The sequence below is a fragment of the Poeciliopsis prolifica genome, unplaced genomic scaffold, assembly GCF_027474105.1.
Source record: "Poeciliopsis prolifica strain line A6 unplaced genomic scaffold, Auburn_PproV2 SCAFFOLD053, whole genome shotgun sequence".
NCBI lineage: Eukaryota > Metazoa > Chordata > Actinopteri > Cyprinodontiformes > Poeciliidae > Poeciliopsis > Poeciliopsis prolifica.
Window position 1 is genome coordinate 1,665,022 of NW_026562428.1, and position 15,833 is coordinate 1,680,854.

General features: G+C 49.1%; 1 protein-coding gene across 17 annotated transcripts in view; it reads left to right on the plus strand.

Annotated features, from left to right (window-relative positions):
• Positions 1-1,517: 1,517 nt before the first annotated feature.
• Positions 1,518-15,833, plus strand: part of LOC129378690 (protein unc-80 homolog) — a 32,353-nt gene continuing 18,037 nt past the window's right edge. For 6 of the 17 annotated variants that reach the window (XM_055059098.1, XM_055059103.1, XM_055059099.1 and 3 more), the window contains exons 1-22: positions 1,731-1,969; positions 2,167-2,215; positions 2,375-2,531; positions 2,693-3,021; positions 3,101-3,224; positions 3,303-3,367; positions 3,493-3,635; positions 5,806-6,079; positions 6,155-6,289; positions 6,355-6,571; positions 6,866-7,006; positions 7,581-7,849; positions 7,934-8,260; positions 8,739-8,873; positions 8,962-9,109; positions 10,944-10,994; positions 11,456-11,604; positions 11,961-12,124; positions 13,317-13,415; positions 13,584-13,792; positions 14,366-14,472; positions 14,539-14,692. In XM_055059098.1, the coding sequence (XP_054915073.1) occupies positions 1,878-1,969; positions 2,167-2,215; positions 2,375-2,531; positions 2,693-3,021; positions 3,101-3,224; positions 3,303-3,367; positions 3,493-3,635; positions 5,806-6,079; positions 6,155-6,289; positions 6,355-6,571; positions 6,866-7,006; positions 7,581-7,849; positions 7,934-8,260; positions 8,739-8,873; positions 8,962-9,109; positions 10,944-10,994; positions 11,456-11,604; positions 11,961-12,124; positions 13,317-13,415; positions 13,584-13,792; positions 14,366-14,472; positions 14,539-14,692 (3,538 nt within the window). In that variant the 5' untranslated portion in view covers positions 1,731-1,877. Of the gene's footprint in view, positions 1,970-2,166; positions 2,216-2,374; positions 2,532-2,692; positions 3,022-3,100; positions 3,225-3,302; positions 3,368-3,492; positions 3,636-5,805; positions 6,080-6,154; positions 6,290-6,354; positions 6,572-6,865; positions 7,007-7,580; positions 7,850-7,933; positions 8,261-8,738; positions 8,874-8,961; positions 9,110-10,943; positions 10,995-11,455; positions 11,605-11,960; positions 12,125-13,316; positions 13,416-13,583; positions 13,793-14,365; positions 14,473-14,538; positions 14,693-15,833 lie in introns of all 17 variants that reach the window. The other 11 variants (XM_055059107.1, XM_055059114.1, XM_055059115.1 and 8 more) reach the window with 7 other exon arrangements.

The window sequence follows — 15,833 nt, forward strand, 5'->3', positions numbered from 1 at the left end:
TTTATCCAACGGCTAACAGTTAGCTTCATGGCTAGCTGAACGTGCTGACGTAAAAATGTGGTTAATTCTGTTAGCCGTTAGTGTTGTCTCAGGCGTTGGCCACTAAATTGGAAAGATTCCAAGAAATACCCTGATCCCGTGCCTTTAATTAGACAGTGCCGCTTGGTTTCTCTTGTGACGTTTTCCATATTGTGTCACGTGGCTGGTGAATGAAAACGTAGCTCTGAGTTGACGAGCAGTGATTTAAAGCACCTGTGGGGGAAGAGATAAGAGGAACCAGAACAGAGGTGGAGAAGTTTATTCCCTGGATTGGTGGTGAACAGGAGGATGGTTCCATGTTAGGAGGAGAGCTTGGTTAGTGTTAGATGTTCCCTTGCAGCCTGACCTGACCCACCTGGTGGAGCTTCACCCGCCAGAACCACAGTGTGACCAGGTGTGTCTGTTCAACCCAGGGGGGTCATTGCATGTTGACCCCATGAGGTGGAGAACTTTTTTTTCTCGTTTTTTTTAAGTAAAAGTTTGCAGAAGAATTCAATCTAACTACATGTGAATGAATGAATGAATGAATGTACTTCATTAATCCAAGAGGAAAATTCTTGTTTCAGTACAACCTGTCCAAAACCGACATAAAAACTTCATGACATGACAAAAACGGTGTGCTTTATTATGCATTTTCTTTTTCTCTTCATCGAACAGAAATGGGGGGAGGGGGGGAAATGACTGTGCTTTTGAGAAAGACTGGATTTAATTTCTAAGTTGAGCTTACTAACTTTTTACATGTATGAAGTATTTAAAAAAAAAAAAAGCATGTTCTGTCAGTTACAAAGTTTAAGTGATGCTTTTTTTTACTTTTACGTGGAAAGTACCGAAACGCCCCACCATTTTTGGACGCTTCGGTCGACATACAGAGTCTCACCAAACTGGACAGAAATCAAATAAAACACAGGAGCTGGGGATTTTATCCTGTCAGGGGAGGTTCTTCTTGCGCTGCCTCACAACCAATCAAAAAGTAGGAAATAATTTCAAATCTTGGGGAGGATTAAATGTACTGCAGTCAAACATAAAAAAGGTGAAAGAAACTTTTTTTTTCTACTGTTTTTGTACTTTTAACCAGGCGGGTTAAGAACAAATCCTTATTTACAAGAACACACTTTAAAATAAACACTTATAGCGCTGTTGAAATCATAAAACAGTAAGAACAGGGACAAGGGGATATTACAAAATATTTTTTTTCGCTGAAGCATGGGCAGGTGTCAGACTGAACCTGCTTTAAAATCCTACAAACATGCCCAACACCAATAGAAAACCACCCACATGTCTGATGCCGCCCTGGGGAACCGCCCATATGGTCCACGTATGTGTACTGCAACCTGAATACAATACACGAGCTTTAAATATTAAAGGTGATCAGGTTAGAAAAAGTCAAACCATGGTGAGTGGAAAACATCTAATGATGATGATGATGTTTCTTCCCAGGTCATTAACCAACCTGTTGATGCAGACAGGTGTCAGCAGAGACGCAGCGTTTTTAGACGAGCTGCACCCAGAACGCCCCCACCTCCCCTCCCCCGAACCAGAAACGATCGCTGCTCCGCGGAGGTGCAGAAATCATTTTCGCTCTCCCCCTTTTTATTTTCCCTCCTCCTCTTCCTTCTCTTCCTCCTCTCTCTCCCTCTCAGTTTCCAGAGCCGCCGATCCGACACTTGCAGCCATTTTACGCAGGACGAACCCGATCATGCCGCTGAGGAGGGAAAGCGGGTGAGGAAAGGCTGTGCGGATCACCTGGACGGAGCCAGGAGCCGCAGCGGGAGCGCCAGCCGCGGCTCCCGGCTAGCCAGCAGCAGCAGCAGCGGTACCGGTACCGGTCCGGGGACGACATGGTGAAGAGAAAGAGCCTGGACGAAAACGAGCCGGAATGCGGGAAGGGAGTCCCGTTCCCCATCCAGACCTTCCTCTGGAGGCAGACCAGGTCGGTGGAGGCGGGATAACAGGTGTCTGGTATTGGTTCGGGCTCGGTTCTGGAGGCTGGGTGGAGGGGAGGGGATGGGATTGCATGGTTGATGTAAAGTGCCGCACCTGGAAACGCAAATCCCCCCCCCCCAAAAGTAGGGCAGGCGCAGCTGTGGTGGAGGTAATCTGATTCCAATCATGTTAATGTGCTTTCAGCGCTTTCCTGCGCCCGAAGTTGGGGAAACAGTATGAAGCGTCCTGCGTGGTGAGTCATAATCTGTCTGTTCTTAAGTCGATGCACCTGCAGGCCCGTGCTGCTGTCGGTGGATGGGGCCACCCGGGGGCCCCTCACACAGCAAAGTAAGATGTCTTTAATCCCCGTTCTGTCTCCCCCATCCTCTGTTGCCTCTGGACGCCGGGCCAGTCCTTTGAGCGGGTCCTGGTGGAGAACAAGCTGCACGGCTTGTCTCCGGCGCTGTCCGAGGCCATCCAGAGCATCTCCCGCTGGGAGCTGGTCCAGGCTGCGCTGCCCCACGTCCTGCACTGCACCTCCATCCTGCTGTCCAACAGGAACAAGCTGGGTGAGTCTCCACGGGAACAGAACCTTTCTATTTTTTTTTTTATCAGGACAAACTGAGGTGCAGTAAACTCTTCATTTAGGAGGTATGATTCACACAACCCTTCATGACCTGAACTATCATGAATAACCAGACTCTTTTCCTTCTCCCTCCTCCCCCTTCAGGCCACCAGGACAAGCTGGGAGTGGCGGAGACCAAGCTGCTGCACACGCTGCACTGGATGCTGCTGGATGCTGCACAGGAGTGCAACCAGGAGGCGTTGGGCAACCAGGGCTGGTCCCGGGGCGGCAGCAGCAGCAGCGCCTTCCTCCAGCCGCTGGGGAACCAGGGCTCCTCTCCCGGGACCCCCGGCTCGGGCTCCGGCTCGGGGCCGCAGCACGGCAGCTCCCTGCCGGAGGACGACGAGAGCGCACGGGCGAAGCTGTTCCACAAGAGCATGGCCACCGTGGAGCTGTTCGTGTTCCTGTTCGCGCCGCTCATCCATCGCATCAAGGTGCGTCCCGCTTCACGCCCGGCACCGGAACCCGGGGCGGGGCGAGGGTCTCTCCGGAGTCTAACCGTTGTTTGTCCAGGAGTCGGACCTGACCTTCAGGCTGGCCAGCGGCCTGGTGATCTGGCAGCCCATGTGGGAGCACCGGCAGCCCGACATCCCGGCCTTCACCACCCCGATCAAACCGGTCCGGAACATCGTGACGGGTAAACGCCAGGCCAGCGGCGGTCTGTCCTCATTTGTTCATGATCAGGATCATCACGGGCTCTGTTCTGACCCGCCAGCTAAGAGGAACTCCCCAGTCAACAACCAGTGCAGCCCCCAGGGGTCCGCCAACCAGAGTCCCCTGGTGAGTCAGTATTCAGCTGCTCTGTCACCAGATTCAGCCTGGCGGTTCGGCCCCTCCTGGCTGCTGCCTCTGCCACGTGTCCGCCCTCCTCCTGCTTGTCTTACCTGTCCGTCTACAACCCGCAGGGCTTCCAGGTGGTCTGTGAAGCCGGCCAATCAGATTCCTCCTCCCCTGCAGCAGGTGAGCAGAGCTGTCGCCGTGCCAACTCGGTGGAGAAGGGAGGGACGTCCCAGCAGCCCCCGGCGGCCAAGGGGCCCTCCAAGAAAAAGTGAGCACCTTTACCTTAACCTGAAGCCCAACAGGGTTTAATAATGATGAGCTGAGCTTCATATTAACATCATATTTGATTAATTATGGAAAATTGAGGTGCATTTTATCCATCAAACTGTCTTTTTGTCATGTTTCTCCTTGTGGATCTTGTACTGCTTTAGGATTTCTGTTTTTCTGTCTTACTGATTCAGAGTGTGAGCTGCACACACACTCACTCTGATCCACTCCAATCATATTCTTTCATAAAACATCAAAACAAAACAAATGTTAACGCTGAGATGAGAAGGTTATTTTAATCAGCGTTTTATTTAGATTTTTGACCTGTTCATTTCAAATCCAGACCCTCCACCTGCTTCCCGGGAAAGCAGGTGTTGCCATAGCAACCAGAGACCTCCTACCTCCTCCAGCACGCGCGGCAGCCGTTTGCTAATTTTACACGACGAGGCCTGGAAACGTTACACCAGCAGAGTAACAGTCGGGGAACGTGACCGTGTTGGCGGGGAGTGAAAAATGAGCCCTTCAGGCTCCCGTCCGTCCGATAAACTGCTCAGCTTATATTAATAGCTGTTCTGTCTCATCAGGCAGACACAGAGGCTCTTCTCTCACTGTTCTCACCTCAGCCCACATAACCAGGGTAATGATGCTACAGTAATGTCTGACGCCGGCATCAAACCTGGGGAGACGAAATATTCCCAAATAGTTTCATTTATTTTTATTCCATGTGGGTTTCTTTTTCTTTTTTTTCCCCCCCAAGTCTGTCACATCAGGTTGGATTCATTCCAATCCTGAAAATCCAGATCTTGTTTCTGGGCTTGTGGGGGTCCTGATGTGGCCGTCCTGCAGGACTCAGGTGGGATTAGAGGCTCCGTCTCCGTTTTTCTCCCCGCCCCTCCCCCTCCTCCTCCGCCGCTCTGCGTCCGTTCCTGGCTCGGGCCGATCCACGCCGCTCGCTCCCGTCCCCGCGCCGCCGTCTACACCTCTCGCCGATGCGGAGGCAGTTTCCATGGCGACTCTGGCTGCTGCATCTCCCCTCTCGCGCCGGGGACTGTCGTCACCGGGTCTCCATGGCAACCCGACAACAGCAGAGGAGGGAAGGAGGAGGCAGCGTCCGCTGCTGCTCTCCGCAGATTATCCCGGCCCTCCCTCTGTCCCTCGCTCCCCTTCTTCTGGTTCCCAATATGTTTCTCTGCAGCAAGCGCTGACCTTCATCCAGCTTATTTATAGTGGACTCACGTAGGCCAAGGCTCCGTCCCCCCCCTCCCGTCCTCCTGCTGCTGCCCAGAGGATGCTGAAGGCGGGTTTTGCCCTTGTTCTCTCATCTCTGATGGATTATTAATGAGGCATTGTGGCAGGAGGAGTGGACAGCAGGACTCTTGTTATTATCCCCGTTGACTGAGCAGATTTCTAGATTAAAGACTTGAAGAGAAACGGAGCAGCAGAACGCGGGTCCGGACAGCAGGAGGCGAGTCATGCATCGTCCGGTTAACTCCATCTCCAAACGGAACTCTTGTCTCCCAAAATATCCCCTGCCACGCAGGCCAGTGAAAAACAAATGTTAACGCTGAGATGTTAACATTTCAGCGTTAACAGATCAGGATGTCAGATCTTTCTCAGCTCTGAGAAAGATCATCCTATCTTTCTCAGAGCTGTCAGCTTCCCCCTCGGTCTCGTTTTGACCAGATTCGCCCCATTGACTGGCTGTGATCGCTGCAAAGTGCTCTCGATGGTCCGGGTCGGTTGGTGGAGTCTGAACACAGAGTCAAACTCTAAAGTGAACTCTGGTCCTCCAGACCTCAGTCTTGGTTTGGTTGAAATGAAGCCCGGTGCATTTTTAATGCGTATGTGAAAACTCAGCAGACCAGAGTCTGCTCCAAAAACACGAAGCAAGCAAACGCAGAGAGAAATAAAACCGCAGCAGCTGGAAATGGAACAAATGTTTCAGTTTTGGTCCTAATTGAACCGAGTCTCCTGGGAACGGCAATGATTATGAAACTGTGGTGATTTAGGAACAAAATGGTCTTTGATTTCATTGCTTTCTTTATGACTCTGCAGCCAGACTGGAGGCTTTGAGGTCTCTTCTCTAACGACTCAGCCGGTCTCAGATATAATGATATTGATCTGACCAAGCCTGTGGTTGCAGCAGCTGTTAAGTCTCCTGGTTCCTCCAGGACGTCAGCTCCTGCCGGACTGCCGGCGTCTCTGGCGCACCGCGCCCGCTACGCCACCTACTTTGACGTGGCGGTGCTGCGCTGCCTGCTGCAGCCCCACTGGACGGAGGAGGGCGTGCACTGGGCCCTGATGTACTACCTGCAGCGCCTGAGGCACATCATGGAGGAGAGACCGGAACGCAACCCGGAACCCCTGGTCGTCCCGCTGCCCCGGCCTCGCAGCAGCTCCATGGTGGCTGCCACACCCTCGCTGGTCAACACCCACAAGACCCAGGTAGCAGCGGCAGCTACTCACCGTCATCATATATAACAGCAGCTCCACTGACTGAGGCTTTGCTTTGCTCTACAGGACATGAGTCTGAAGTGCAACGAAGAGGGCAAGTCTCTGAGCACTGAGACCTTTGCCAAGGTTTCCCTCACCAACCTGCGGCGACAGGCCGTCCCAGACCTGTCCTCTGACCTGGGCATGAACATTTTCAAGAAGGTCAGTGCCCCAGTGTGACCCTACAGCGGGGTTCTTTACACTAAAGACGTCTGGCTCTGCTGCAGTTCAAGAACCGGCGGGAGGACCGGGAGAGGAAGGGCTCCATTCCCTTTCATCACGCCGGGAAGAAGCGGCAGCGGCGCATGGGCGTCCCCTTCCTGCTGCACGACGACCACCTGGACGTCTCGCCCACACGCAGCACCTTCTCCTTCGGAAGCTTCTCGGGCCTGGGCGACGAGCGGCGGGCTCTGGACCGCGGCGGCTGGCAGGCCACAATCATGGGTAGGTGACGACGCTGCTGACCTCCAGTCGCATCCTAAGACGGAACGTTTAACACTCAAGTCATTTAAGTAATCTAAAGTCAGAGCTGAAAGGAAAAGAGATGAAACGATTCAAACTAGAAGGTTTTCAACATTGCTGGCTTGTGACAGCAGAGAAGGTGACGTAGCGATGTTTGTGAGCTGCAGTCACACAGATTGAGATTTTCCAGCTCATCAAGCCTCCGGCAGCATCTGCTGTTCAGGTTTTTCTTCAAAAACGCCGCGTGAATCCCCTGGCATTTCCATTCCTTTCCAGGTAAATTCACACGCAGAGGCAGCACGGACACAGCTGCCGACGCCGACAGCCTGAGCGCCAAGCACTCCCACTCCCACCACTCTCTGCTCAGAGACATGCCCGACCACTCCAACAGCCACAGCGACAACACGGTGAAGGAAGGTGAGCCGGGGACAGCGGGGCCAAACGGGCCGGAGCCAAAGGCGGAAGCCGTGAATAAACATGCGAAGGTTTATTAGGAAAGAGAGTCCAGGAGCCGTGTCGTTTCACCGTTAATTAGATCCGCCAGAAGACGGCGGATGTTTCCGTCTCTGCCGGGTTACGTAACGCAGTCATTATTGAGACAAACACACACAGATAACAGGCCTGGTTTTATAACAGGCCTCTGAACCTGAATCCGAAGCGGAAAACAACCTCACTAATCGGTTTATATTTATTGACAAGAATCACTTATCTTGGTTGTTTTTGTTTCAACATTTTACCAGCACGATTATTTTTTGTGAGATTTGATGACTTTGATTGAAAAGGAAAATAAATATAAGGAAAGAGTTTTAATGGACTAAGTGGAAATAAATGCTTCTGTAGCTCTCAAAAATAGCACATAAATATCAATAGATATTCCAATAACTGTCTCTAACTGGTAATTATTAAAAATCAAGGAGGGGGGAAATTCAGTCGAAGAAAAACTTTTTTGGGGATGAGATGCTTCATGAATCACTGAACTGTTTTTGTGAAGTGCGATCTCAGATCTCCACCATCACCATGGCGGCGTTCAACACCACGGTGGCCTCCTTCAACGTGGGCTACGCCGACTTCTTCACCGAGCACATGAAGAGGCTGTGCAACCCCTCCGCCGCGCCCGAAATCCCCGTGGAGCCACTGGCCTGCTCCAACCTGCCCCGCAGCCTCACCGACTCCTGCATCAACTACTCCTGCCTGGAAGAGGGCGAGAACATCGAGGGTACCAACAACTTTGTGCTGAAGAACGGCATGCTGGACCTAACGGTGGGGAAACTAGTCGGGTCCCCGGACGCATCTCCTGGTAGCCCCGTCCGGTGGCGTAACACGCTTTCCCTTTTCCCGCACCAGGCCGTGCTGCGGGCGCTCTACGCCGTTCTCGCCCACGACATCAGCTCCAGGATCTGCGACGTGGCGCTCAACATCATCGACTGCCTGCTGCAGCTGGGCATCGTCCCTGGCATGGGCAAGAAGCTGTCCAAGCCGGACAACAAGGAGAACCAGGAGGCCCGGGCCAAAGAGCCGGCCGGCCAGAGCCTGGCAGGCGGCGCCCAGGGCGGTGGCCCGCTTCCAGGAGCCAGTGGGGGTGGAGATGGAGATGGAGGGGGGGGGAGCGGCGGAGGCAGCGGACAGGGGAGCAAGGATGACGTGAAGAATAACAAAGAGAATGACAAGAAGGTGAGTTCAGAGTTTATTCTCTAGATTTTAATGTCAAACACTTTCAGAGGATTATAAGCCTGGCGGGCCACCAGGCTTTACTTTCCAGATTTTATTTTATTCATTTTATCTTTCCCTTTTTTTTTTTAAGACTTTATGGTTGGTGTTTAGGTATTGTCAATAATGTCTTCTAATAATGCATGATTACACTGCAAAAACATAAAATCTTGTCAAATGTTTTTTGTCCAGTTTCTAGTGCAATTATCTCAGCTCGCTTCATATAAGAAAAACAAAGCTACTTCTAAGTTATTTTGAGTGTATTAAGGAACTGAACAAAAATATTTGGTAAGATTATGTGGTTTTGCAGTGCACCTGGGGGTATTTTCAATTTTCCTGTCTACTTTGAATGTCTTCCAACTCAAAAACCCGGAAGGGCGCTGGGTGACTGGCTTAGCGAGTTTTCTGTGAGAAAGCCTGACTTTCTTTTCTTCTTCATCAGGAGGAAGAGGGTTGTGGTTTCAGCACCCACCGCCTGGCTCTCACTATGCTGATCAAGATAGTCAAGTCTCTGGGATGCGCTTATGGCTGCGGGGAGGGCCACCGAGGACTGTCAGGAGACCGCCTCAGGATGCAGGTTGGACGCTTGATCTCAGCAGATTGTTTCCCTATGAACATGGAGAACACGCCATGCTTGATATTGCATATTTTATCTTTCATTGCAGGCCCAGAATTGCCTGACTAATCTGTGTAAGCTGGACAAAGTGCAATTTCGCCAAACAATGCGCGAGTATGTCAACAAAGACTCCCTCAATAACATTGTGGACTTCCTGCACGCACTGCTGGGCTTCTGCATGGAGCCCATTACTGACAGTAAGTATGTGGAGTATCTGAGTGGGATGCAAGCCGTCAAAACGTTTGCATCAGCCTTGATTCCAGATGCAGAAACTGGATGAAATTGAGCAGCACAAATATTAGTGCGGCATTATTTTTCCACGATTGAACACGTATGCAGGATTTGCTGCAAAAAAGTCAGGAATGAAAACATGCTTGCATGTTACCATGCTGCATTTCAGCTGGCGTGACATCAGGCCAGCACATTAGTCTGCTAACTTGTTAGCACCAAAAAAAACAACAAAAATACAAAGTATTTTCATTCACATTCAACTTTTCAAGAGCTAATTATTAAGATTAATTAGCAAGGTATAAAAACATGCAGATGTAAGTATATTAATTTGATGCAGAAAACACATTTAGACAAATATGATAATGCTAGGGCTTAGGCGGACATTAGCTTTTGAGAAAATTAAGCTAAGGAATAAAAATTTCCCACAAATGGTTTTTTAAAGTAAAGTGTGGAACAACAAACAATGTTATTAAAATATGGCGATAAGCATATATCCTATTTTTATTTTGGTCAAGTTTAACATAATAATATTGTAGAAATGCTAATATTAGCATAAACCCAAAGTGACCAACATAAAGTTTGTGAAAATGTTCCAAACTTGGACATTAAAGATGTTTACAGCACAACATAATATGGCATATTAGAGCGTGTTAAGGGTTTCTGAAAAAAATAAAAAATAAAAATACAACGCTGCATTAGCAAACGGCAACAGTGTACAAAGCTTGGGGCCATTAGCTTGTCTCTGGAACAAAAGACGTGGCTAACGGCTAAACCACCATTAAAAATAATCATAGCTTGTACATTGTTTTTTTTATGAACAAAAATATTTTTACTTTTTAACAAAAAGTAACAATTATCATACTACTCCGATAGATAAAATTGCTGGTAATATTAAGGTTTGTAAAGTTTGAAACAAGAATTATCTCAAGGTATTTCATGTAAACATGAAAGTCTTTCCTGAAGATTCAGAAAAAAGGAGACCACTCTGCCAGATTTTTCGTATTACGCCAAAGTAGCATGTAAGCTAAACTGGTCTTAGCTTACAGGCTAAGGCCAGCATGTAACAGTGATGTCTTAGCATGTAAGCTAAGACCAGTTTCTGGAAGGCAGATTACCCTAGAAGTAATAGAACAGTGATGAAATTAGTATGTGTCCCTTTAAAAGGGCCTCAATAACAGCTAGCATACTAGGAGTGAACAAAGCTAAATGTTTGACCCTGCTGTCCTGCCCTGCACCTTGACTTTGCATTCCAACCCTACCTGTGTGTGTGTGTGGGTGTGTGTGTGTGCGTGTGTGTGTGTATCTGTCTTCCCCTTCTCCTCCATCCATTTGTCTTTGCTCGTCGTGTTTTTGACGTTTCCCCCGCTTACTTTTTCTTCATCCACTTCAACGAGCCAAATCCTGACTTCCTTACTCGCTCATCCATTCTGTACACTTGCCAATTGGAAGCTTCTCCCATTGCACTGCTGCTGTGACGGTGGCTACCAGACACATTGAACATGCCAGTTTTCCAGTTTCGCGCTGAAATTTTCAAGTATTTTGTACATGGTACTGTCATTTCGTGCAAAATACTCAGTTGGCAAGTTGCTGAAGCAATGAGTGTTTTATTGATGGAAAATGACCAAGGGCACTTTGTTCATTTTTTTTTTCTCTGTGTGTGTGTGTTTTACTTTTGACTTGTGTGCATCTTGGGGTCACCTCCTGGTGGAGGTGGGGTGCCACGTCCTTTCTGAGAGCACCTTACATGTCTGTGCTGGCCTGATGTCAATCAACCTGTGCCCCGCCTCTTTTCTCTTGCAGAGTACGGCAGTGCAGGTGAGAGGTCCAGGAGGGCGAAAAAAAGAAACATCGGTAGATACACACGATTAATGATTAACAAGTCAATAACATAAGCAATAAGATGACTTTACTCACCCAATCAGACCCTCCCCTAGACACTGCTTTCATCGCTGCACCCCTCACTCTGTCCGAAAGTGACAAACTCGCCTGCAACTCCTAAACTTACACCTGTGTGTGTTGAATCTGGCTTTGTTTTTTTTTGCAGTTTCATCTAACTGGACCCAGACAATAAGCCCCCTACTCTGTTTAAAGCAGGCCTTAGTCACTTGCATGTATCCCCTACCCAGAATCCTTTTGATTTTGCTTCTCCCCCATATGCTTTACGAACCCCTTTCCTTTGCCCCTTGCCTCCTTTCTGTTGTATGGGCTCACTACTCTAGCTGGTCAGTATTGTCCCCCTCCCACTTCCATCCCGCCGACTGAACGGACTCCTGTATCATCCCCCATCTCTCCTGCCTTCCTGCTGCTTCCAGACAAGGCGGGCTTCGGCAACAACTTTGCCACGGGGGACAACAAGTCGCTGGCGCAGAACATGGAGGCGGTGGTGGTGGGCTGCATGTTCAAGTCCCTCATCACCCGCTGTGCTTCAACCACGCACGAGCTGCACAGCCCAGAAAACCTGGTGAGTTTCGAGCATCGCCTTGTCAAAAGACCAAGGTCAAATTACAGTTTAAGCTTCATTTGTTATTTGGTGGTACAGCAGAATATTTGATGTGGAGAAATTCCAACCAGCATTTGACCAACTGTTCATCCGAGAACAAAATGTAAATAGTTTCTTCAGAATTAAAAATATCAGCGGAAGATTGCCATTTTTTTTTGTCACCTGATGTCCCTGATGTCCCTTTAGCTAGTCTTCCCTAACATGCTAACATTAACTAAGAGGCAAACATTACAACATTAGCTCAAATTGGCTCTTTAGCAATAATGACAGGCCAGGATCATTCGCACACGAATCTCACTCTTGTGTTGCCTTCGCAGGGTCTGTACTGCGACATCCGCCAGCTGGTTCAGTTTATAAAAGAGGCCCATGGAAACGTGTTCCGCAGGGTGGCGCTGAGCGCGCTCCTGGACAGCGCCGAGAAGGTGACTGCCACCAAAAAACCCGACGAGAAGGACGACGGAAAACAGTTCGGACCGAGAAGGTAGTGTCCAGTCTCTGGCTGGAGTCATTCTGAGAGTCGTGGTGTTTTCTCTAATCACTGCTCTCTTGCCTGTAAATGTAAGCAAACCTCTGTGTATCCAATCACAGTGACCGTTTCTCATCACTGCTTGGTTATTTTTCCTCATGTCTTGTCACCATCTTGTCTGAGTGAATGATTTGATGCTGTCATTCTCAAAGTAATGTGGCTCAACACTTGAGAAAATCCTCTTTGCTTGACACATTACCGGATTACACCAGCAGCGTCACGTAAATACAGCATGAGGAATACTCATTTCGTGGTAACAATTTGTCATACGCTGTCCTGAAGTGCAATAAGATAAACTTAAAAAGACAAGAAAAAGTGACTCTAAAGTGAAGTTAAAACTATGGCCTGTGTAATGTCCCCTGCGTTCCAGAGGTAAGCCAACACTACTCCTCCAAGATGAGGTGTTCATGGTCATCCTAATCTTGAGTATGTGATCCCCATCTCATAACCCAAAGAACGAAAGCATTGCCTACTTTGCTCAACGTTTTGGACACCATGACAGACCCAAAGGTGTTTGTCCGTTTGACCCAGAGGGGACAGTCCACCTCCCTCTGATGCGGAACATGGTTTCAACCTTGAAGGGGCTTTCTCTCGTGGTTCCCATTTGGCTGCAAACTATTCCAGCTTTGGCTTGAAGACACCAACATAATCACATCCTCAATCACAGGCTGTTTTGGGGGAGATATGCCACGATTTTGATATGATAAAAAAAAAACTTAGTCAGAAACTGGTGGAAAGATTGCAAAATGTTGAAAATGCTCAAGGATTGTCTTGCTCAACGTCTGAGGATTACGGCAACAGAAGAAGAAATGCCTCTGCTCAGAGCTGGAAAACCTCTCTGAGCCTCATGGAAGAATGTGCCACGGTTTGTCCAAACCAAGGCTGAACTTTTGGGAGAAGCAACAACAGCGAACCTCTTCAAATTTAATGTTCAATCTGAAGAGAAATCTAGTGGCGGTACCATCATGGTGTAGCTGCTGCAGCAGAAACCTGGCTTTACGTAAAGTCCTACCAAACTGTTGGCATCTGAGGCCCAGTTCCGCTCCATTCTGCGGTTGCTTGTCCTGACCTGCTCCTCGCTGCATCAAATGAACTCATTTGGCGCCGTACTCAAGTGGGCTGTGTTGGTATGTGTGTGTGCGTGCAGGTCTGAGGCGGGTGTGTCCGGGGAGAAGGGTCAGGTGTCCAGTGCTGCAGATGAGTGTCGCAGCTGCATCTCCAGTAGACCCCCCCAGACCCCCGAACAGTGAGTGTCCAGATCACAGCATCCCCATGACACATCAGCTCTGTTGATCCCAGCTGCCATTCCAAACTGTCCGTGCTCCCCTTCGTGTGATCTCTCGACGTTGACGTTTTGGTGCGCAAGTATTCACACCCTCCCCCCTTCGCCGCCTTTCCTCTTTGTGCCCGCTAGCGACGAACAGATCCCGGGCGCTCTGCTTGGCAGGAAGGACTTCTGGAGGAAGATGTTTAAGTCGCAGAGCGCCGCCAGCGACACCAGCAGCCAGTCGGAGCAGGACACCTCGGAGTGTACCACCGCGCACTCCGGTACCACCACCGACCGACGCTCCCGATCCAGATCCCGGCGCATCTCGCTGCGCAAGAAACTCAAACTCCCGATCGGTGAGTCTAATCAATCTACAACCATCTCTTGAACAGCTCAGTTTCATCTTGCAGCTAATGACCAAGTCTTCTTCGTTTCCATGACCATATCTCAATCTGGTATATGTGCTTTGTGTCCAACGTTTGTTCATCCTGAGAGGTCGGGTCACTTCATCTCTTCGATCTGTTTTGTGTCCCTCTGTGTGCCTCAGCATGCCGTAGGACCGCCCGCCTCCCCATCACTCGCTCTGTCCTACGTATGTGGACGCGGATCCATCCTCTGATCCATCCTCATGCAATGTTTTCCCCGTCTCTTTGTCCCGTTTGTCTGTCTTTGTCTGTGTCCCGTGTGTGCACGCTGCTTCATTTTTGTCAACTTTATGTCTTATGCAATGGGCTTCGGTGCAGAACACCACTGATTATTAGCAAAAGTTTCCTCTTCAAAAGACCTAATTTAAGTAAATTCATGTTTCCAGTTCAAACTCTGTGTGTAAATCTGTTTCCTGTCTGCTGGACCCTGCATGCTCCTTTGCATTAAGCTGAAAGTGTTTGATAAAGTTTGTTTTAGTCGCTTTATTGTCCCGATTGGTCCAGGAAACTGGCTGAAGCGCTCCTCCCTGTCTGGCCTCACCGACGGCGTGGAGGACCTGCTGGACATCAGCTCTGTTGACCGGCTGTCCTTCATCCGTCAGAGTTCAAAGGTCAGCCTCCTGGAGGAGACCCGAGCTCCAGGAGGAGCGCACGTCGTAACATGTTTCACGTTTCAGGTGAAGTTCACGAGCGCGGTGAAGCTGTCCGAAGCGGGCGCCGCCGGGCCGGAGTACGGCAGGGACGAGGAGGAGAATTTCTTCAAGCGGCTCGGTAAATGGAGGTCTGGCAGGAGGAATCCATCCAAGCTTCACCACACAGAAGAGAAAGATGGTAGACCTCCCCCATCCTGGGGTGTCCCACGCTCCATCCCGCTTTTGTCTCTGCGCGCTCTCTCTGTCCTGTCTCAGTGGTGTCCTGTCTCGTCCTGTCTTTGGCCATCCGTCGTCCCGTGTCTCAGCCTATCAATGTTGAGATCATGTCTGTAAGGCGTTTTGCGACAAAAAGTTTCCAGAAGGTTGTGAACGACAAAACAATAATAATGGGGGCACAAGATATGAACTGACCTGCATTGGGTCCATTTAAAATAGCTTGAATAACTCAAACTATTTGTATGTTAATAGTTTGAGTTTGAAAAATATGGGCCGGAAATATGAGCCCACTCGGCTCATCCCAACATATGGGATTAGTTGTGGTTTCCCAAATGACCTTCCTTGTAAGTTTAATGAAATGTGGATTATGGTCATGTCTGGGAACAAAACACAACCTGCCTGTGTCCAATAATCAGTTGCATATGAAAGGGGGCCCATCTGGGAAATAGAGAGAACATCCATTAAATAAAGAAACCTGGATGTAGATAGATATGGCAGTTAGCTACTGGGCTACATGTGAAGCCAAGATGGCTTGGAAAAGGTCTAAAAACATCGGAAGTTTCCAAAAAGTTTTGTTTTTGTTTAATATCTGATGCATATCATACAAAATACTGGTTATCAGCTGTAAATGTTTTTTTTTTCTAAATGTCTAAAAATTATTGAGTGCATTAAGTGTTTTTGACTTTTTGAAACTTTTTGTGCAAAACCACAACGCTCAGGCGCGACTCCTTCCACAACAGACCGTCCTTTTAAACCCCAAGATGACCCAGAACCTGAGTGTAATTTGTCCGAAGCGCCTTTTGTTGTTTCCTCCCGGTGAACCTGGACATTGTCTCTAATAAATCATCTGTTGGAGAGCATCTCCACGCCAGCTGTAGCATGACGCTGCCGGTGCTCCCTCTGTCTCTTCTGTGGTGACGTTGTGGTGGTATTTTCCAGCTCGTAGCGAAACGACAGTATCGTCTGCATACAGCTTTATCTCTGTGGGGCTGCGCTCACACTTGATCTGCCGTCGAAGGTGTTTTCTCTGCGTCATTTGGCAGCAAGTTGAAGCAGAACAGGAGATGGAGTTCACGTGTCAGCTCAGCCCGTGGCTGTTTTCT